General features: G+C 41.7%; 2 protein-coding genes across 4 annotated transcripts; both read right to left on the bottom strand.

Moving 5' to 3' along the window:
• On the bottom strand, positions 1-20,919 carry epn2 (epsin 2). Of its 3 annotated transcripts, none has more exons than XM_044050695.1 (10): positions 20,690-20,919; positions 14,298-15,040; positions 13,166-13,320; positions 7,096-7,208; positions 6,572-6,676; positions 6,033-6,156; positions 5,491-5,643; positions 4,861-4,953; positions 3,587-3,820; positions 1-2,742 (listed from the first exon to the last, which is right to left on the bottom strand). In XM_044050695.1, the coding sequence occupies exons 2-10, from the start codon at positions 14,726-14,728 to the stop codon at positions 2,396-2,398; spliced, it is 1,755 nt and encodes a 584-aa protein (XP_043906630.1). In that variant the 5' UTR covers positions 14,729-15,040; positions 20,690-20,919; the 3' UTR covers positions 1-2,395. The 3 variants fall into 3 exon arrangements, with proteins under 3 accessions (XP_043906630.1, XP_043906631.1, XP_043906632.1); XM_044050696.1 differs by having other exon boundaries at positions 4,924-4,953; XM_044050697.1 differs by lacking the exon at positions 4,861-4,953.
• Positions 7,966-12,925, bottom strand: LOC122785086 (pollen-specific leucine-rich repeat extensin-like protein 1). The gene has a single exon (XM_044050699.1). It carries the CDS (start codon positions 10,461-10,463, stop codon positions 9,936-9,938), a length of 528 nt encoding a protein of 175 aa, XP_043906634.1. The 5' UTR covers positions 10,464-12,925; the 3' UTR covers positions 7,966-9,935.
• Positions 20,920-23,330: the final 2,411 nt, after the last annotated feature.

Raw genomic sequence — 23,330 nt, 5'->3', positions numbered from 1 at the left:
TGATTAAAAATGTTTGCTGGTCTGCAAGTTAACCGTCACATCCATTCATTCAGGAAACAACCCCCCCCACCCCCAGAGCATAAAAATCATCACAGCCGTCATCATCCAAGCTCACACACAGTCGGAGCTGCCCCTCCTTTTGCCTGAGAGAAATAAAGGTCAGCCTTTAATGGAATTATCAAGGCTCCTGTGAGGTTGCTCATCATATCACAGCAGACCAGGAGGGGGCGCCAACCCACACCAAGTGGAACAAAAGCACCCCTTTCACAATAAACATTGGCAGTGATATTAACAGAACTCCAGAGGGGCGAGTACAGTGATCTGAAAAGGAAGGAGGGTCTATACACCAGCTGCAGCTCATCACCTTAAGCTGTATTTCATCAGCCCACTTTCCCCAACCAACAGAGACAGATGTTTCATTTGCCGTCAATGACTCTGCCTATATTCAGCAAACAATAACACTTTTCCAAAGAGAGACGCTCCTGAACATAATGTAAAATATCAAAAAAAAAATTAACAACGAAGCCTCGGATATCATGAGCTCCCTAACAGAACAAAGAAATGTCAGTGAAGTGTGACCCTACTGTTCAAACTACTCAAAGAACGACGTCCTCGGACCTCGTCACAGTCGCTATGACTTTGGTAACAGTTGTGCTTCTAAGAGAAGAGAAATTACACAGCCTACCCATGGGGTGAACAAAAAAAAAAAAAAAAGAATGAAGAGGATACGCGGCTTAGCAAGTACACAGCTTCAAAACTCAGAAAGGCTTGGCTACGGATTTACATCTAATGAGTAAGTAAACGACAAAATAAAATGCTTGTATACAAGACATGTCTCGCTGGTTTGTTGTGTGTGTGCTGGAGGATTCTCTGCACGGATTCTGGGGCGACCCCATGCGTGTGTGTGTGTGTGTGTGTGTGTGTCAGTATGTGAGTGAGTAAATCCACTCAGACATCAACTGTCTTCATAAAGCCAACCAGCTGACGACACCTTTACAACCAAGTGTACACACACGCACACAGACTCTCAGATGTTCACATCACCCTTTGTATTGATTTACACTTCAGATTCTCCCATCACCAAATCTAAGTTAGTTTCCACTTTACTGAGTGACAAATTAAAAAAAAAAGAACAGTTCATTAAAGTATACTTGGAAGCTTATCCCCTAATGCAAACTGCGCGCACACACTCAACACTATCCACATCGTCCCTTTGATCCTAGAAACAAACTAAAACCCAGGGGAAAAAACTGTCTAACTGCCCACGCATGTTCAAAAAGTAAAATACTGATGCCATCACAATTCATGTCCTTTTCTCTCAACAAACCCTGGGTGGTGATTAACAGATCACCATGTGGCTGTTAGAATCTGAGCATTAACGCTGCACATAATCACACACGTACAAACAAATTGCATTTACACAACGTTTCAACCCCCACGGAGGAGAAAAAGTGGGGGTTCATCTCTTTTCACAAGTGTTCATTATTAATCCTGTGACTCCTAAAGGTCAAAGTTTATGTGGAAATTGAGGAGGGGTCCAAGGTGACAGGACATGACCGGAAGAGAGTTGTGACAGTCGAGTGGTACCAAGAGCCGATGCAGTGTGTCGTCTCAGCCGGGGTTTTTTTTTTGTTTGTTTTAGCCTCCCTCCCTAAGCTAAGGTGTAATGGTGAGTTCAACAGTCGCAGAAAGAAAAAGATAAGCAAAAAATTGTGCAAAATCCCTGCTTAGTAACACACGCACATGCAGTATACACACAGCATATAAACACATCTGACCATCTCTCATCCTTACTCCAGTGCAAGTAAAACCCACTGGTATTTACACAGTGTAAAAGTACTGAGATGTGCACGCACACACACACACACACACATATACATACCGACAACTGACAGGGTTTATAAAAGATTAGCTTTAGTGAAGCGATAAGATTCTGACATTAGTACAGTCATACTCTCCCGTCACAGAGGAGGAAGTCCTAAGGGAAGAAGTGAGGGACTGGAGGCGAGTGAATGAGAGACAAAAAGGGGTGAGAGACAGGGTCTTGTCGTGCCTTTGTGGGGACTTGTAAACACCACATTTACTCTGTAAGTCTGTAGACAGATGCAAACTCGTTGTGGTCACAAACGTTGTTGTCAGATCAGCATGGAACACACAGGACTAGGCAGCTTTTGAGCACAGAGATAAAGACAGAGAGGAGGAAGAAGTGTGGTAATTTAGGAGGAGGCCTGTACTGGGACTACTACCTGGGTAGGAGTCGGTTATAAAAGGGATTTACGAGATAAGACATCTCCTTGTTCAGTTTGAAGCTTCTTATGGAGCCAAAGGGGAAGAGACGTGGAGGTGTGTGTGGGGGGGGTTAACTCATAGTCAAGTTGCTCCCCCTGTCTCCCCCTCACAAAAGAAAGGGGTTGGTGGTTCCTGCAGGCTGCGTCCCAGCCTGGGAGGGCATGCTCATCAAGGGCTGGGGAATGGACATGGAGGCCGGAACCCCCGCACTCATCCCCACACCCCCTACGGCGCTGATGCCCATTCCAGGCATCACGCGGCCCATGGGAGCCATTCCCGGCATGGGAACCATGGTGACTGGCTGAGCAGGCAGGGAAGAGAGGGCCATGGGCTCGGCCATGGCAGCGAAGCCTGAGGGCATGGGGCTGACCCGCATCTGGTTGAGGGTAGGAGGAGCTGGCTGCGTCACTTGGAAGGGGTTGGCGTGGGCTGCTGCAGAAGGAGCAGCGCCACCTGAAGAACAATGGGTAAATGACAAAGGGGAGACAGAGACAGAGGGAGGGAGAGAGAGGAAATGTTACTGAACTCACATCACACCAATATAGAATACAATGCATGTAGTCAGGTGCTACACTGCTGTATTTACAATCAATCAACTCTGTGTGCTATTGATTCAAACGATAACTGCACATGGATGCCTCTGTGTGTGTGTGTGTGTGTGTGTGTGTGTGGTCAGGCCAACACAATTTTGCCCATCTTAGCTTAATTACTACACTCCTGTTACGGAGATTTTGATTATCAGGTGAGATGACCAGTGATGGAACCTCTGGAGTCAGTGATGAGATAAGGTGAAAGATTTTACTGAAGACAGCTCAGATCCGAGGAGAACTGAGACAATGCCTAACATCTGAACAGTGAGGCGTCATCGGGTAGAGCAGGTCTGATACATACTGTATCCAGTCCAGATGCCTGGCGCCTTGGTATCTTGTGAGGGAACCTTGAAAGGCGCCTAGTTTGTGTCTTATCATAAGTTATGGCTGTTAATAATGTACACCAGGTCTGGTTGTGAGTAATTAAACTTAAAAGTTGGCTGAAGATTAGAATTTTCTCTCTCAACTCCAGGCTCATCAACTCTGTTATGTCTGTACATTTAAATCAAAACCGGATTTCTTACATTTTCACATACACAAATTTGAACAGGACACAAACACAGATGACATACTTTATGTTCACCTGAATTTAAGTATGACCACGATATTAATCACAGGTAATGCCAATATCATAAATGACTGGGGTGATCACTAAACTCTAATCACTTAAAAATGCCTAGATAGACTCAAATGTCTCATCTGCTCACCTGCTGAAGCCAAGAACGGGTTGACGACTGGCGCGGGCTGGGCTGGCTTGGTCACCAGAGAGTCCAGATTCACCAGAGCTGCATTGGGACCCAGGAAGGACTCTGGAGTCTTTCTGGTTGGGTGTGTCATAATAGAACTAGATAAAGACGTGGGCATGGGATCGAAGATGTCCAGGCTGCTGCTGCTAGCCAGACTGGCTTGGGAGGGTAGAGAGGATGTTATGCCCCCATCACCTTGGGAAGAAAAAAAAAAGCAAATGATGAAATCAATAACAACAGGGCTAACACACTCTATTCTCGGGCATCGAAGCAAAACCTTCATATGAGAACCTACATTCACATTTCTGTGAAAAAACACTGAGTTGATGAAATAAAAATGATGCAGAAGACACTTTTATGGGAGGACGCTGAAGGCAGACAGGCTGGCTGTTAGTTGTTGTTTTATTTTGTCTCTGTTTGGGGAGGAGACACATTCATCAAATGCCACCGACATGGAAATATTAAAGATGGAAACTGTCTTCTCTGAACAGGAAGTGAAATGTAGCAGAGGCTCATGATAAAATCAGCAGCCAATTCAAATGGCTCACATTTCAACGACTCGTTGTGCAGAAGACGCTCTGTCACCCGTGGTGACGAGGAAGTTTCAACAGTGTTTTTTTTCTTTTCATTTCAGGAAAACATGACTGTGTAAGACTGTGCTTGTGAACCTTCTCACCTGGTCCTTAAATGTATCAGAGGTATTTGTCTACAGCTGGAGTAAGTCTGACACAAATGTCACCCTCCCACACCCAGACACTACCAAACCACATTTAAAAAATACAATCAGACCTGCACCAAAGTAATAACTGGAACCCTCATTCAAACCACACCAAAGAGAGACGTGAATGAGTTTTAGGAACAAATTTGACAAGCGTGGATTTGAAAGGGTTTCCGTAACTCAGATGACCCCGGATCTTGTGCACTTTATGAACACATAAAAGTTAGATTACACCACAGTGACATGGGACCAGACCAGAGCAAGTGGCTATTTTTCAACTAATCACTACAAAGATGCAACATTTGATGACACTTTGGAGTGAAGAGTCAGGAATAGTTTACAACACGTCTCCAGTGAATCGAACAACGTCGTTGCTCAGGTCTGGTGACATTTACATACAAAGACAAGACGTGTCTGTGTGTGTCCGTGCCCTCGCAGACAGGTGTTATTTCAGACACAGAGGAAAGACACCACATGTAGACTGTGTCAATAGAAAGACGAAGACATGGGTGAGTACCAGTGGGGACAGAGGAGGAGGAGCGCAGACTGTCAAACTCTGAGAAGTCCTCTTTAGACGTACCATTGGATGCATTGAACAGGTCAAAGTTACCTGAAAGAGGACAGACAGCACAAACACAGAGACAGATGGAAACAGACAACACAAGTATGAATGAATGTGGCTGTTTTTGTAACTAAAACAGAGACAAAGCAACAACAAAAAAATGGACATGTATGTAAAACAATTGTTATTGAATGAGCAAAGCTGTTGGGCCTTTCAAACACTAGTGATTGATGTCCTGATCAGTTTATTTGGATCATTATTTTAAGTTTCAAGTGCAGACACCAAGTCCTAAATAAAGCTCTGCTTCAGTAAGAGGTTGACAGCTAGCACATGTGGAAAGCTCTGCTGCTGGAGTAAAAGATCGAGGACAGGTGATCTGGACAACTGCCAATCTCTAATAAATTAATAAACTAGAGATTGGGATTCTATATATACACTAAACAATTCTTTTATTAAGATGAATCATTCTCAGCCAAATTAAATGTTAACCTCTTTAGTGAAGGTACAGTTGCTGTGGTGAGTTTTGTAATTGCCCTAAAAACCAATGTGGGTGGAAAAATCTTTATCAGCTTCCCTGATGTTCACCTGTGTTGGATGTCTTAGGGCGGGTGGCTGCAGAGCCCCAGGGGTCAGAGGCAGGAGTGGAGTTTGCTGCCCATGGATCACTGCTCTTCATGGGTGGAACAGAAGGAGGAGGACCCCATGGGTCCACTGGGGCTGCTTGTTTAGGGGATGAACCTGCAGAGAGTAAGGGAAATAGAATGGGAGTTGGATCAAGTACACAAACATATAAGGCAAAGTTTGAAAGAGGAGTGGAAGGAGGGACAGAGGATAGAGGAAGAGAGCAGGAACAAGACGTGAAAGAGACACAATATTTTCCTCTGTCCCCCCTGTGCAGCAATGCTGCTGAGCCAGTGGAGCAGCATTCCTACTGAACAAAGAGTCACAGTGCTGAGAGCTGCAGGTGGAGAGCAGAGATGACACACACACACACATACACACAGACAGACAGACGACACACACACACAGATACAAAAAAGTGACAGTTTACACAAATAATTCTCAACATTGACAGCCAGTGTGTGGATATCGAATGACAAGATCATTTTTAGGGATAGTGTGTATACCATAAGAATGCCAGGGGTCTGCTGGTGCAGCAGCAGCAGCACCGGCTCCAGCTCCTTCACCCCAGGGATCAGCACTGGCTCCAGGTTCTGGGACATCCATCAGATCCATCAATGACGACAGTGGCTACAAGATGGGGAAAGTGCATTAGCTAAAAAAAAAAACTAACTATAGAGAGGACAAAAACAAAAGGAAAAACAGGACATATATATCTATATATACACACTAAGGGAATAGATACACAAATAAAAACATCTGTTAGTCAGCCATTTTCCTCTGCAGCACTTTTAAAACACACCGACAATGGTCATGTAATTAAAACATCGCCTCACCTCCGTGTGCCAGTCACTTGGCTATTCAGGCAGAATAATGATGAGCAAACCAGGCAGTTTGCTGCCGGTTAGTAGCTTCATTAGTGCTACTGAAGAACACAGGGTCGGGCAGCCCGAGGAGCTTGGCAGATACAACTATTTAAGGGGCATGGCAATAATAATAGAGTGATTGACTCACTCTCTTCTCAATGGATTTGTGTGTGTTTTACCTCTTTCTTCTTCTTGGGAAGTTTTCCTGAGCCTGGCTCTTCCTTCTTGCTCTCCTCCAATGCCATCTGTAATCTCAGGTCATCCCCTCTGCGTATGCGCTCCTCCTAAACAACCAGAGTGCTGTTAGCACAGTACATGTACAACTTGTACATGTTTTACTTAACACACTTCACACATTAGTGTTGTTTTTTTTAGCTATTTTTCAAGGGCCGCACCGTTGGCTTTGGGTGCTTACTGGCAAAGAGAAACCACGATAATGATCTGTGCAAAAGCATTAAACTCACGGACGACTAATGAGAGCGATATAATACTCAGTAATGGGAAGTAAATGCAGATTAATTACGGTCATAAGTAAATGGAATCTTGTATGACCTTTCTCTAATTACAGCTGGTAATTGTAATAGTAACAAAAAGTAACCTGACATCAACAATGTTCATGAGTCTTTTCTGGAGTTGATACTTTTAACACTGATCCATTCTGCGCCACGTTGACATACATATGTTGTTGAGTCCACATGTGTACCTGTTCTGCAGCCTCTCTGCTCATGGCTAGAGCCAATTGCAGCTGTAGCTCCTCTTCTCCACTAGTCTGAGGTCTGGCCTGTTCCAGCTCCGAGCCAGCATTGGGGGACGTGGCTAACAGACACATTCGGGAAATATATGTCAATACAACTGCCACATGGGTCTCCTTATGTACATCAAAATTGTTGACAAAGGCTGACTCATTATTGACGTCAAGGCCAACCACAGATAAAACAGACCAGTTAAGACGGAGTCAGTGGCACATCTTCAAACAGTTCTGACGTGTGAAGAAAGTCACATTGATAATGTATCAGTCAAAATACAGTAAGTGTGGAAATCTATGCTTTGGTTAGGCTGGAATGACAGGATCATTCAGTTTATTGGGTTAGATCAGGTCATTAGGGAACACAGAAAATACACACTCACACAAATGTTTGCAGAGCTTTTCCTCTGAAGACATTGTTTTAACCTGAACCCATTTTCTTAACCTAACCTGACATCATTCATTTGGACAAGCTAAACAAAGCATAATCCTAAACCTTAACCATAACCAGTTAATGCCTAATCCTAACCTAACTCACCTTACCTAATTTAAACCTTAGCCCTAAACTTCACTTGTTCCCCAGAAATGAGGTTCTGCCTCATTTTGGGCTCCATGAGGACGACTGGTTTGTGTCAAGGTCGGTGTTTATGCCAGAAAAGGTCAGAAACAGCTATCAAATACAAGTACGCGCGTACGTACGTGCGTGTACACACACACACACACGCACGCACGCACGCACACACGCACACACACACACACACACACACACACACACACACACACACACACACACACACACACACACACACACACACACACACACACACACACACACACACACACACACACTTAATATTCACATGATGAGGATGTTGCATAGATTAGATCGGAAAGTCAAAGGCAGACACATACGATACCTTAGCAAAGGAAATAAAACACTGACACATATAGTATGATGAAGACAAACACTGGTGGCTAGTTTCACTTTGAGAGATATTCATTTCAAGACTTTTTTTTTGTTTTTTGTTTTTTTACACAGTAGGCGTCATATGTGAGTAACATAACTCATTGCACCAAATATTTCCATCATGAGGAAGGTAGTACAAAAATGCGAATGTCGTGGAAAAAAAACATCAGCAGGATGATATAATAAAAGTCAAGAATACAGCTAAACATGTGACTCAAAATCCTCAACTATGCATCCTTAGATTTAACAGCTCGCAAGACTGACGTTCTTCACTCGTTATGAACTTCCTTAACATCAGTTAAGGAAGTTCATAACAGGTCGAAAACCGGCCAAGGTATCAACACAAAAACAGTCATCTTTTATCCTCAGATCTGGGTTATTGGCTCCGCTCTCCCCCGTTTCCGGGTCACATCTTTCATGCTCTGTCTCTAAGCTGTACATGTACGGTATGTCTCCAGTGACCAGAAGGTGTGTTTGGTTAGCTGGTGGGACGGCAACCATGACCAACATCAGCTCCATGTCTGCCTTCAAAGGACAGCTGAACCAAAGCCTTCAAAGACTGCATATAAGTCAGCAGAAAATACTGAAATGATATGGTTGTGTGAATCCTTGAAGCCTCAGCACACAGCTTATATATTTTGTTACTTTCAAATCAGAGGGAATGTTTTCCTTGAGCCAAAGAAAACACCAAACCAAAACAGTTTTTCCATCAATACACCTAAAGATGAAACTGGCGCACAATAACAAACACTGCTACACTTAACAATATTGAGTCAGTAAGACAAATAAACAGGACTCTAAGCCAAGCACAACATGCCAGTTTTCTTGCCCACCACAGTGGGAAATTACCATATATGGATGAATGCATTTCAAAGTCACTGAATCATTCTTTTACCATTTCCCTCTACTGTTAAATCCAGTGGTCTAAACTTCTCAAGTGAAGACAATGGACATGCAAAGTCTAAAAAAAGTCAAACCGAGTTGTGGAGAAAGTGAATTGCGCTGAAGATTGCTTGTGTCGTTATGACATGAACCTCCGCGCCCTACAATCAGGCACGGAGGCATTTATGGTCGACACCCCGACTGCTACGCTGCATACAAAGAAACAAGTTGGTGGATAAATAGGAGGTAAACAAGTAGTACATTACTGGAATAACAGGTGGAATAACACTGTTGAACCCGAGTGGTCATTGGAAATATTCTGTCACGATGTAAGTTGAAGATAAAATGATACAGGACTTTTATTTAATGCTGCTTCAGATAGACAAATCAACCACTTATTTTTATTTTTTTTCAAACATTGTAAAATATATTTTTATTTACACATTTTGAGTGTTGTTTCACAAAGCTCTCACATTTAACAGGTTGTATGAAAGTATTAAGCAATGCCTGATAGATTTGGTAAGTCTCTCTGTGTCTCTGGCTTACATTTGAATATTTCCCCAGCTGACTGGTAATAACTAGATAAAAAGTCCTCTTTAAGGATTCAGTAATATGTGATTGTCTCTGAAGCATCATGGAGCTGAGTGTCATTTGACGCAGAGGCTATGATGATTTTGTTTTTAATTTTATTTCAACTTCTAATTGCAGCTGGATCAGTTCCTTCTGCTTCTTCTACCTCCTCAATGAAGTCTTCTTTGTGAGACAGGGATATTTCCAATTCCGTATGTGAAGACACTGGTCTTCCACTCAACATCATACCCCCTTGTTGTGTCACTCTCAACAGGAGAACTTAATTAGTGTTTCTTGTTCAGTTTCTGTTGTTTGTTCTTTGGGTTGAGCTCTTTATTCTTTGGGGCTTAAGTCAACGCTACATGAATAAAATCCACAATTAATCGGCTTTTTCTTCCTCAGCCTCTGGTTCTTCAGGTTTGGGGCTGAGATCGTCAAGTTTGGGGTTGCGATCGTCAGGTTTGTGGCTGCTATTGTCAGGTTTGGGGCTGCCACCATCAGGCTTGGGGCTGCCATCGCCAGGCTTGGGGCTGCCATCCTCAGGCTTGGGGCTGCCATCCTCAGGCTTGGGGCTGCCATCCTCAGGCTTGGGGCTGCCATCCTCAGGTTTGGGGCTGTGATCGTCATGTGGTTCGTCTGTTTTGTCTGTATTTGAGTCATTATCTTCTTGGCTGTCAAGTGTTGCATCAACGTCATTGCCTTCAGGTTCAGTAGTTTCAGCTGCCTCAATCATTCTTTTAGACGCCTCTAAGGCCCTTTTCTTTGACTCATATTCAACATTACAGTTGTGCTTGTAGAGCCAGTGAGCCAGGTAGAGGATAGGGTAAGGAGGACGTTGCTCGGCCACTTCAGCCAGTCCTTCTGCCAGACATTTTCCAAGAAGTTTTTTTATGTACTCAGAGTCCATGCTTATATTCTGTGTGAATGATTAAAAACAAAGTTAACATTGCAACCTGTAAACAAGGGCTGGGCGATAAATCGATTTTTATCAGTTCCTTCAAATTTGTTGTTTAGGGCGATTTGTTTTTCATGACAATGGAATTTCCTCTTTAACTGACAATGCTCTCCTTGGGCTCCCGTGGTTCACAGTGTACTGACCCCTCCCCCGCTTCTCCTTAGATGCACACAGCATGGTAGCAAGGGAAGTGTGGCAGCTAGCAGGGAAGAGCTTGTCACCAAGAATGTCATCGATAATTTGGCACTGGTTTGGTTTGGTGGAGTCAAACCACAACCAACTGCAAGGTTTGTTGGAAAGCTGTTGCAACCAAAGGGAGTAGCACCGAGGTTTGTTTTTTTTCAAGCACCTTTCATGCAGCCAAGTGGGAGAAATTTCACCCTCTGTGAGAGATAAAAGGACCACAGCCCACAATCTTAGTCATTTAAACAATTAGCCCCGTACGATAAGAATGGAACCTGGTGGAAAAGCATTACTGTTGCTGTCGCATTGCATGCTGCTAACGATATGGTGCCCATTTATACAGTTGAACAGCCGGTTTTGACCCAAGTTATATGCTACCAAGATGCAAGTATTTTGCGGCAGTTGCCTTGCCTTACATGTCCAACTGCACACGGGAGAGGTGTCGTTTTACTCAACCACAACAGATTTTACATCTTGTTTATAAACGTGTAACAAGGCTTGATTTTCGTTTTGTTTATGAGAAGAAAAAAAGAATCGATTAAAATCGTCAACTGATTTTGGTGTGAGAAAATCTAAGATTTTATTTTTAAGCCATATCGCCCAGCCCTACTGTAAACATACATTAGAGGAAAACCAGCTGATTTAATCAACAAAGCAGCAGTCACTGTCAGTCTCTAGAAACTGAATTGTATGTTTTTTTTGTTACTGAGTTTTATGTTTAACATACAGTATATGACAACTTACTTACCAATTGAGTAACCAAGAGAAGAGTAATAAAGTGTTTAATTTGTATAAAAATATACAGCAGTTCCTATCCGTAATGTTGCATCACTACCTTCTTCTAATAATAATCTATAATTTATGGCAGGCTGTACACCGAGACGTTGCCCTTTCACACCTCAAAGTTCTTTATCAGTCCCTTCTTCCTCAAAAGCACAAACCACTTTCATTTCACTTCCAGAATGAGCAGTTCAAAGGATTCAAAGAATTGACATTCCAGAGCACATGGATGCATTTGGCATCTGTAATGTTGCATTTTGTTGTTACTCTTTGGTCAAATATGATGAAAATTAAAAAGGGTGTAAGTACTCAACCATCTGTAACCATTGGTTGGTTAACCACAGGGAAATTAGGTAACTTAGGTTCTCTCTCACACATGTGCAAATATTATTGTATCAATAATAGAACTGTGTATTGATCACACTAAAAAAAAGTATCACTTAGCATTGGAGGGGGGAAAAGGTGTGCAAAATGGGTATAATTTAGTCAATAATCCTTACTAATTACTTTAAGAAGAAAATGAGGCCTCTGTACTACAATACTGACACTTTGATGCCTACATTAAAGAAGCCCTTTTGACTGGATGATAAACTAAGTTAACACCAACAGTCACACTTGCAAAGCCATTCATTTACACCCTGTCTGGACAACAATACTCGGAAAGTTCAACTGGAATCCCAAAAATCCCCCATGGCAACACCCACAACGACTGACCAGCCTCGCTCCCATTGGCCTGTTTCAACTTCAGTTTTCTCAACTGATGACTCAGCTGCTGGAGCTTCCGTCTCTGAGCCACACATTCAAACACAGGATACATAGAGAATGAAGGCTGCAAAGTGAGCTCTGTGCAACATGCAAGATCCACACAGGCTGAAAACCACATGTGACACACATACAGACATATGGAGTACAAAGTCCTGGGATCAGAAGGTAGAAGCAAGGGTTCATACCTTCATTTGATTTGACTTGATTAACCCTAACCCTTCTGCATTCTCTGCCCCTCTGCCTTTACGTCACCTTATTTCCAGAGAAACTCCTTCCAGCTGTTAAAGACTGTCCAATAATGTCAAATAACTTGTTTCTCTTGGTGGTTTCCACTGCCTTGTCTGTCAGTGTCCCTCAGAGCTCAGAGTTCAGCAATGAATATTCAAATGATTCATTGATTTATGAAAGAAAAATGTTTGCTTTGTTGATAGTTATTCACACGTTAAATGGATACATTATGTAATGTATCCATGTAATGTAATATAAAATGTACAAATGAATTAGACCACTTTGTGGTCACTTTGGGTTTTAACGGGGGTGTCAACATACATTTTAAAATAAAGACAATTTGAAATGGAGCAATTTAAATCCCAAACATATGGGGTGACAGCAAATTTCTGCAGTGAAACACTGAGATTTTTCCTTCCTGTAGAAGATAGACTTTAGGGTTGAACTGCGCTTCCTCTTCTCTGTCAGCATATGTGTGTGTGTGAGAGAGAGGGAAAGAGATCTGAGGAATGCAGCCCTACTGTGGACTGCAAGCCAGAGACAGGACCGGGGGAGGGGGCAGGTTTTGGGATGTAGACCAAAGTTAGACTGAGTGGGATACAATAATAACAGAGTATACAGTTTTACATGTACTGCCAAAGAGCCTTGTGGACATCTGTAAGTTAAGACTCAATGAGGTAGCAAAGGCTAATACTCACAGCCATGGTAGGAGGCAGGCGATCCCTCTGACCTGCCATACTCTTCGCTGTATGAAGTGGAGAGGTTGGGCTGAGATGAGCCTCGGCCAAAACCCATTTGATTGCTCCCTGTGGACACCTGGGCCATGCGTTCTTTGGTCTTCAGAGCCTGAGACCTAGCATTGACAAAACACAGGTATTATGTCAGTCATCTTAACGGTAACCAATGATCCTTTAAATGTTGCTTTTACCTCCAAAAGGACAAGATTAGACAGTGAAAAATCAGTATTGAAACTTGAAAAAATGAGGCCTCTGCCTTGGGCCAGTCTGATTGTTAATAAGTAATGACCTAAATTTTTAAACATATGTGTGTTAGAGACCATGTAATTATAACAACTACAGGACCCTAGCAAGGGTCTTATCCTGTTCATCCAGCAATAGTCCACATAGAATTGGGGTACGAATGAAGTTGAAAGTGTACTTAAACTTGTTTTTTGGGAGTCGACCCTGTAGTAATTTTTTCCAAGTCGTTCTTCATTTAGAAACAGCAGGTGTGGAAACACAATAAGCAATGTCATAAGTACCTCCACTGTCAGGGGGTGGAAGGATGATATCATTATACGCTTAAAGGAAAAACCCCACAGCAAAACCCCCATCTCTGAAGTTCAATTAGTGTCCCTCGCGTGGAATTTAAAGCGATAGAAAATTAATGCAGTGAGATTGTGTCTACAGCTGTAAATGGCAAACCACACTGAGAACTAATTTAAAACCTGTCAACACACAAGAGTCAGATTATAGACCATATATAACACAACAACAGTTAAATAATAAGTACTGCTATGTTTTTATCAATTAAAGTAATACATTTTTCAGTTAATATTTAATCTTTTCAGACTCCACCAGGTTCAGAAAAAATAATAATAAGGAAGTCTGAGCCACAGTCCTTGCAGAGTTTCAACACCACATTCTTCTACACTTAATATCAAGGAGTCATTTTCAAGGATGAAGACACAGTCTATTGTTGTCACATAACACAACTGTTGAATGAGGTATAACATGGTAAATTTAATTCTTAATCACAAAACCCACTCCATCTATGATTAAACTAAAGCAGACTACTGAGATTTAGTCAAATTTATGAAAACGGTGTTACCTTTCTCCTTTAAGGCGGTCCTCATCTTTAAGTAGGACCACAAGCTGCTTACTCTTCTCCCTGACATTGATGCCCTGGTCTTTGCCATCTCTGTCTATGTACTGGAAGTCCTTCAGGGTCTGGATGGCAAAGATGTTCTCTTTGCATTGCAGGGCCACTCGCTCTGAGCCTGTCTTGATCAGGTAGTCGAGCAGAGTGAGTGCCTTGTACACATGGCGCCAGTTTTTGCCGTGGTCGTTGAGCCGCTTCCAGATCATGCTCATGATTTCACTGAAGGCCACGACGTTGTAGGTGAGGTCGGCGATTTCAGACATGAGAGAAGATGACGGGCCCCAGGGGTCATTTGAAGTGGCCTCTCTCACTTTCTTCTCTGCATCAGAGTAATTGTTCACCATGTTCTTCATCTGTCGGCGGATGGTGGAGCTCGGCATGGTGGCGGTGGAGGTGGGACAGACAAGTGAAAATTACACTATTACAGGAGAGAAAATGAAGCGTCCCTTTAGAACGTGTGCCCACTTCAATGGAAGCTTGCACTATGTGTCCGTGCGTCTGTGTCCTTTGTCACACACACACACACACCAGTGGGGTGTGTATGTTAAATATTCGTGTGTGTGCTGGTGTGGATATGGTGTTTGTTTATGAGGCTTCTCCAGGCCAGTGCAGAGTTCCCGAATCCTCCAGATATTCTGTTAAAAGCATCTCCACACCCACAGTGCTGGCTGCACACATGACCATGCCATCACCTAGGACAGACAGACAGATTAGACAATTTAGATGGTTAGTATGCAGTAGAAAAAAAAGAAAGTAAAAAATAAAGTAGAAGATATGGGAAAATTAATATATTACAATAGACCTAACGAGTATGCACCAACTTCCAGAGCTAAACAACAAGATGTTGAAGATCACTTGTTTTTATAGGAGCAGCTGTTGTGCCTTCCTTTCTGAAACCAGTCAATACACAGTGTTTCATGCTTTCACACTTCTAAGCATTTTCCAAGCAGCCGCAGAGAGCCTGCCTCCTTTAAATTACACAAGGCCGAGGTGATGAGACCAAGAATTGTTTCCACTTTTGTAATCACACTTGAGTTTACAGTAACTTGACTTAATTGAAAATTACATGTTAGCCTGCTGAAGACAAATTACGTCAGTCAGAGCAGTCACTTTTGCGTGCCCATGCTATTCTTATTCTGAAAAGCCTTAGGTGGCACAACGGGTGGGCATGAAAAACAACTTCAGTGGCCTAAAACACAGAGCAAAAACAATAATTACTTTGTACAAATCAAAGGATACTTGCAGTGGAAAAAACTAATTTAAAACTAGTCACAAAAATTGGGGATTAACAAAAATGCAAAAGTGTTGAGACCTACTAGATTATCACGATAATTTACTTTTGACGACATTTCATGTGAGGAAAAGGGTCTACAACCTCTATTTGCCTTTGTATAAACAAATGGTGTGTCTTTGCCTTCATAATTTGAGTTACCAGTTTATTAAGTAAACTTGCGCTATGGAGCTTTGTAAACAGAGCCAAATTCAGATTTAGAGATTAAATGTTTGACAAATTCAGTCATTATTTCTGACAAATAAGCATCAAATCACAACATGCCTCGAGGCACTTTACGTATTACAGTTGAGACCTTATAATAACATCAGACTCACACACTGCTGTGAGAGACAGCAAGGCAACGACTGAGTAAAAATTTGTTTTTCCGCCCTTTGGTGGGTGGCAGAGAAGACAGACCATTTCCAGTATTGATTATGACTAGACTACTGATTTGACCGATTTTGTCTCCTCTGTCCTGTTTGTGAAAGATCATCAGCCCAGCTACTTATCACTTCCTGGCTGACACACCAAAGTGTATGGAAAGTGTGTGGAGCCCTACGCCTTCAAGTTCCATGTGCAAAGATATGTTGGCAAGTAAAATTACATTAATAAACACAAATTTATTGTAAAATGCCTCTGTTCACCAAATAGTGTATTTATACGATAGGAGTCTAACAATCATTACCACTTAAATGTGATATTTTAATACAGTTTGAGTTTTGATGCAAACACATAAAAGAGGGATCCTCTTGGCTTGATCATTTGTCACATACTGCTCTACTTTTATCAAGAGAAAATCTACTGAGCTAACACATTGTTGTCATGCACCATATTAACAGAGTTACAGATATTATTTGGCCAAGCGAACCAATTCTCTTTTACCTTTATCGATTCTCCTTTCATAAGTATTCTCAGTGATAAATAGAGATATTCGTCAATCTAGCATCAAGGGAGACCTAGGAAGACTTTTCCTATTGTTATTGTTGTACAGTTATCTGATCCTTGCACCAAGCGTGCACCAACAGGCCCCAATTTGTACTTTCCTCAACAAAGTATGAGTGTTAAAACTGATTAGATGCCTGAGTAGTATTTATGTTAAAGGCAACAGGATAAATATTACAGGATATTTTGTTTATTTCCAAAGTAAGCATCTTTGCGCATATGTATGCATCTGTTACAGGGAGCTTCCTGTCTAACAATACCATGGAAAGCCAGCTGGGGGTAGGGGGGTTGAGGAAATGAGAAGTGTATGTGTTTGGGTGGGGGGGTGGGGGGAGGGGGGCAAAAAAAAACCAACTTGGCACATCCCGTAAATTCACTTATCGCCAGTGAAATGTGATTCCTGTGGAGCAAGCACCCCCCACAACCCCAAAAAACGTTCCCTCACCACCCTCCTCCTCAGCCTGAATCTGAATGAATACAGCTAAGACCTAATGACACATCTGCTGTTATAATCACCTATTCACCCAAGGCAGACAGGAAGAAGAGAGGAGAGCCTGTCTTGTCCATTCCACCCCCCACAACCCCTCCACACCCCGGAACAACCTCCACCACAAGACAGCGCTAGTCTGCTTTCCCTCAGGCCTCTTTTACTTCAATCACTCAAGCTCCCAATCCCAAAGGAGATGACACACATGACTCACATTTGTGTATATATAAAAATACTAATGTGTCAGTCAATCTACTATAAAGTCATATTGAGATAACTTTCCAGTCTTTTCCTCTGTCTGTTTGAATGTAGTACATTATTGTTAATCTTGTTGTCAGTGAATTAAATCTTCAACTTTTAATATGCAACAATAGTTTTCCCTTCTTGTATTTAAAGAGATGATTTGAAACCAATGATTTTCCTCTAAATCCTTTTATGTTGCCTAGATTGTGAGCTTTTGTTTCCCAATAAAAACTACACTACTTTGGCATAGTCTTTGCCAGCCACCAAGCTGTAAAACTTTCAGAATAATTCTTCATTATTAATGCTTACATATGGACAGTGTCAAAGCATCAGCAAATCAATGACAGTGCCCTGCAGCAACTCAATCGGCCACACATGTATCTTTTATTGCCAATGAGGCATAATCCAAAATAAGACAGAGTAGTAAAAGGATACCACAAAATTATACCACAAATACCATTTCTGTCTCGAAGTAGACTGACTTTTCAGTCAGCCAATTACATCGGCATCTGCTTCCGGCTACTCTGATATCTAAAGATCAAAATTTAACTCTGTTGGTTAAGCTTTATCGAATGTGGAATGAACAGCACAAATGACTGCAATGCCATTTGATATTGTAATGTTCACATGTTTAAAAATGTTTTGACACATTGATGATAACAGAAACATATCATCAGAGAAAGAAGCATAAACCTTATTTGACAGTCGTCACTGTGAATGTAGACAAGAGTTTAGCCCAGGACACGCATCACCATGACAGTTCATAGCCCTGGTTGGCCTGGTGTGTGTGGCATCACCAACTGCTTTGCCAATTCAGTGTCTAATTGTGAATGACAATACTTGACTGATATTTGTATCGTTTAAAATTGTGACATTGGTATTCAAATCAGACATGTGGTATCAAGTCATCCCTAACCAATAGAAATAGAATAGAGAGAATAGAATAGAATAGAATAGAATAGAATAGAATAGAATAGAATATACTTTATTAATCCCTTGCGGGAAATTCTTTCGTCACAGCACTCCAGTGTACAAAGGTAACGAATATTATAGCAAAACTACTGCTATCTGCCATCTACAGAACGTACAGTATGTGCTGGTTGCTCATCCACTGTAGCGGACGCAGTGTGTTTGAGCGCACCCCCCCTTCACATGCAAAGTCAGGCAGTGACACGGACGGTCATCGATCTTTTCTATGGGCCGAATTGTGGGGCAGTGTGTACCAGGCCTTTAGACATTCTGCTCACTTATGTGTGATGAAGGTCTGCATCAGTCTTGCCTGCTATGCATGCATTCATGTGACATTTCATTCAAACCGGGTATTCTGTCCAAACTGGAGCATGTGCAGACTTGTGGCGCAAAGACCATAGTGGATTTGCAGTTGGAAAAATTATGATCTGATGTTAAGTGACACAAGTAAAATGTGAAACTTCAAAACTTTAACTTCAGTCCAGTTCAACTTATATTGGTGATTTGGGAGACACTTTTGTCAATTTTGAGGTATTTGTGACAGAAACCAACATTAACAGTAGACCATTAGAAGAACTCGAACACGGGTTAATGATGCAAATGTTGATATCATATGTGCTGTGAATGTACATATGATATCAACATTTGCATCATTAACCTGTGTTCACATTCTTCTTATGCTGTGTCTTGGCAACAAATTGTGATTAGCAGCATAAAGGTTTCAGAAGCAAAATGCTGAGAGTAGGCCTACCTTGCCAGGCCCCAGGAGTAAAAGCAAAGCTGATCTGGAGATAGAAGGCTTGCACAACCAGGTGCCTGTGCTGCAAGTGTGAGTATGAGTCAAGACAGACAAGGAGGCGTGTGCAAAAGTGTGACTCTGGGTAACCCAGCCGGTTTTTAAACAACCCATTTACTGCTTGTCAGGTAAATTCTAGCATGTTCACAATCAAAGTGCATCTGTATATAATTAATTACTCAATGATTAAGTAGCTCAGTCATGAATAAAATCAAGTCAAACCAACAGGCAATCAAATAAAGTGTTTCAGTAGAACTTTAGGTCTAGGTGGGAATTGAGGGGCATAGAGTGTGAAGCAATGAGGAAAGACACAAGGAGCCACCTTCTAGCCGGCATGTCACCCCGCCTTTTGTCCTCACAGGCAGGGAGATAGACAAAGCCACGTCGGGGACGGGAGGAGGACGGTGATGATGCATCTGTCACCCACTGTGACTGACTGATCGTCCTGACAATGGACAAAGCCCTACCCATCTCACAGGCCACGTTTATATGGGCTCAAGGCAAAGGGACCATGACTAAACTCAAGCAAACCCGACTATTCCCTTTAAAATAAATACACTCTGCTACTGTTCATTATCTTTAAGCAAACATGATGTGCTTGTTTTCCTACCAGCAGGGTTAGCCGACTGGAATCAAGGCGTGTGAACAGACAGCGCCCACATTGTCAAGAATGTTTATGGATGTTAATTTTTATATTAGTAGTTCCCAACAGTATGATGTAACTTATCGAATCTCCCATTCACAGTCCGATGCGTAGGAAAATAGAAACCAAAGTAAAAAAATCAAACCACTCCACAAACACACACAAATCACGGCGTTTCCCTGAACTGATATCACCGATAGCACATCGGCTAAAGTAGCTTTAGCTTAGGTTACTTTTTGTTCTTTGTAAATTGCTTCGATTGAATGTCTGGCTAATTCGGTGAAATGGCCTGTATTTACTATTGAATAGTGGTGGGCGTAACAATAGCAGAGATGCAAGTGAACACTGTCGGTTTAATAAATATATAGCTAACAAATATGAGGTCGCTAATGCTAGCAACTTGAGCGCAAACTTGCATCAAGTGTCCGCCGTTAGCTAACAAAATACGCTAGCAGTACATATGAAGTTGTTTTAGTCTATGTTCTTTTTAAATGTGTACCTAAACTTAAGATTGTGATACTGCGGGTTGTGCATGTTATCATACGCTCGCTTTCGTCACATACTTTGATAGTAGCGCCCAGAAACACAACAACTGACTAGAAGCTAATCTCTTCAGAAAACTTGGCTTCGAAAAAAGTTGGATGAAAGCTGGCGGAGATTGTGTTATGTTAGCAAGCCACATACACAGTCTACCCCATGTCCGCTATGTGTACAAATGTTGATTACTCGGTGTCAAAATGTAACACGTATGTTGCAGTTTATTGTATTTATATAGTCAGTTTTACACCTGCATGCACAACTAGTCCGATGAGCTCCCAGACGTATTTTCACTGCTAAGATAGCCATGTAGCATGCTATGCTAGTTAGCGATCTTTCAAGCTAGGCAAGACGGGTGCTCGGTGGAGACATCGCCAGAGCAAACTGGATTACAGGACACTCAGGAAAAAACAAAACAACTCGACCGTTTTTAAATCAGGCTATGACTTACCATATATGTTGTGTCGCGTCAGGTTCTACTTTTAGTCCTGGGATATAAACCCATACAAGATTTACGCCCTTTGCAATTGTGGGAAAATCAAAGTAGAATACTTATTTCGGGCGACCAAGGAGCTTGTTGCGCCTCCGCTTAGCTATGTGTTGCTAATGCCAAGGCAGCTCAAGCCAGGCTACACGTATCTCCTCCTCCAGAACATGGCGGGTAGAGTAGGATGGGGGAAGCTGGGAAGGGTGTGACCTGGGCGGCTTGACTTGCCTGTGGCTGAGAGAGCGAGAGACCCCTAGTTCCCCGCTGAAAATTACAATTATGTCACCCAACATGTAATGCTACAGGGCCAGAACAGGCTGGGCTCACTGTGCCTGTAGTCACCCACTTGGTGACTCGTGTTACTCCAAGGGTTCACAGGAATGACATGCTTTAGGGTGGACGGTAAGAAGAGGATTACAAAATATACAATTACGTAAGAGAAAGTTAAGACTGGCTGCTTTGAAACTCAGTTCTTGTCTCTGTTGTTATGGCTGGCTGTTAAGTGACTACCTGAACTGACTTCTCAGGTAAATCAGGTTCCTCTCGAGAAATGACCTAAATCATTTTTATTTCCCTTTTAGAGAAAGCTGTATCCGTCGTAGGGAACAAAATACTATATTATTATTATTACACAAGTATGTATGTGTGTCTACAGGTGTGTCAGGACAGCATTCCATCCCTCAGACTTTTCCACTGTCTCTGAGCAACATGTTTTAGACACACGCAAAACACACCCTTCGATCAGATGCTATGAATAGACATGAACGATTCCATAAAAAGTGTACAGAGAGCTAAGAATAGACATCTACATATGTAGTTGAGAGTGTGTTGGCTAAATTTAGAAGTAGGGTTTAAACTGTTTTGCATGGTAAAGTTGCCAACACTTGATTTCCTGTAGTAGACAGCCAGGCTTTCTAGTACCTCCATTCTCTATGTTGAGAATGTGACTGGAGCTTGCACTCTCCCTACTATGTTGGGAGCACAGGATAAGCCAAAGGAAGCCTAAGCCAAGCTGATTTGTGCATGTTTGTTTCAGTCTATGTGAGAACAGCTTAGAGATATTCAAAACTTTATAAATAAAATAGAACACATACAGTATATGACATTTTCAAATAAAACTATTATTACACTTCCTGTTTTACTAACAAGAATTTCACCCATTCATACATAGCATCTATTGCTTTTGTTCTATAACACAGTTCATTAACAGACTCTCAAGTCTATTATGTCCATAAACCTCACACACTGCAAGGACAGCCAACAGGAGAAATTTGGTGTTAAGAGACTTGCCTAGGGACACACTTGGTTGGAAGTTGGCCCACTTTACCACTAAACTATGACTGCCTGTGTTTTTAATACACTAACTGAAAGCTGGATGATTTGGCAAACTATATAGGCACATGAGTTAATGATTAATCACTGGAGACTTCAAAACCACATTATAAGCAAAACTCCTGTAACACACTGAAATAGTCAATAATGACAGATCGGATAAAGTGCATTTGTCCACACTAGGGATGATAAAGAAAAGTGTATTATTTCTCTCTAAACATGTTTATCTAACATTTGGCAAGGATATATCTAACAAAAATAACTTGAATTCCTCAAAAATGTGATATTAACATACCTTTCTTTGTGGCTAATCATTCTAGATAACTCCAAACTCTCCTGGTTAATACACAATTTTGCTCACAACATGTGAAACAAAGCATACATGCATTAACAATAATTTAATGTCACATTGTAGCATATTAAACAACACTTAAACAACATTATCACACTATGATTTAGGGCATTATTAAACTCATTCAAACTTTGATTGCGCTTTTCTATCAAATATAAAACAATTTAATAAGCAGAGAATGCATTACAGGTTAGGTATAGCATAGAAAACCACCTCTGCCAAGCACACCACATCTTCTTCCTGCAGTCCCACTTTTAGCCAGTAGAGGTCAGGAGCGTTTTACTTTCTCTGATGAAAAGTTTTGGTTGTCAAGTGGTGGTAACTTAGGAGGTATTTCAAGCAAAGGCCCCTGCAGTCAGGTGTGTCCTTCACAATATGATTAGCAGTGGTGACCATTGATGAAAAAAAGTCATCAGAACTAATTAACATTAAACACCAAAGCCTGCCTGCCAGCTTTCATATAACTATTCATAATGCTTAAATCTTGTTCAGGAGTCATGGAGCACTTAGCTTCATCTGAACCCTCAGATTTAAAACCGACCATTCATGGTGACGCAGAGGTTTAATAATATAATCTATATTTGACAGCTGGTTGAAAATGTGCACTTTTATACTTATAGTTGTGTTACAGTAACTTCTCAAATTACGTATATTAGTGGCACGTTCATTCATACATTATTTCACATCTGCATTCCATAATCTTCTGGAATAAACTTAAGATCACACCTGTAAGGAGAAAGGAGCAAGTTGCAATACAAGGCGACCTTTGAAGGTTGCGAGGTGAGAGGCAGAGTTCATACGGTCAACAATGAGTCACACGTAATTTAGTGCATCAATCTAACCTTATCCCAATCTGCATGTTTTTACTTTGTCGGAGGAAGCCAGCATACACAGAGAAACAGTGAGAAACGTGCAATGTGC

The sequence above is a fragment of the Solea senegalensis genome, linkage group LG19 (genome assembly GCF_019176455.1).
Source record: "Solea senegalensis isolate Sse05_10M linkage group LG19, IFAPA_SoseM_1, whole genome shotgun sequence".
Taxonomy (NCBI): Eukaryota; Metazoa; Chordata; class Actinopteri; order Pleuronectiformes; family Soleidae; genus Solea; species Solea senegalensis.
The sequence above is the reverse complement of the archived record's forward strand: the minus strand, read 5'-3'. Positions and strand labels throughout refer to the sequence as shown.

Excerpts from the sequence above, each read along its gene's own strand:
- epn2 (XM_044050695.1), bottom strand. The coding sequence starts at position 14,728 with ATGCCGAGCTCCACCATCCGCCGACAGATGAAGAACATGGTGAACAAT. Across the intron at positions 7,209-13,165 it reads GCCTGCCTCCTACCATGGCT|CCACGTCCCCCAATGCTGGC; the intron begins GTGAGTATTAGC and ends TGTGTCTGTTAG. Across the intron at positions 3,821-4,860 it reads CTCCTCCTCTGTCCCCACTG|GTGATGGGGGCATAACATCC; the intron begins GTACTCACCCAT and ends TTTCTTCCCAAG.
- LOC122785086 (XM_044050699.1), bottom strand. The coding sequence starts at position 10,463 with ATGGACTCTGAGTACATAAAAAAACTTCTTGGAAAATGTCTGGCAGAA.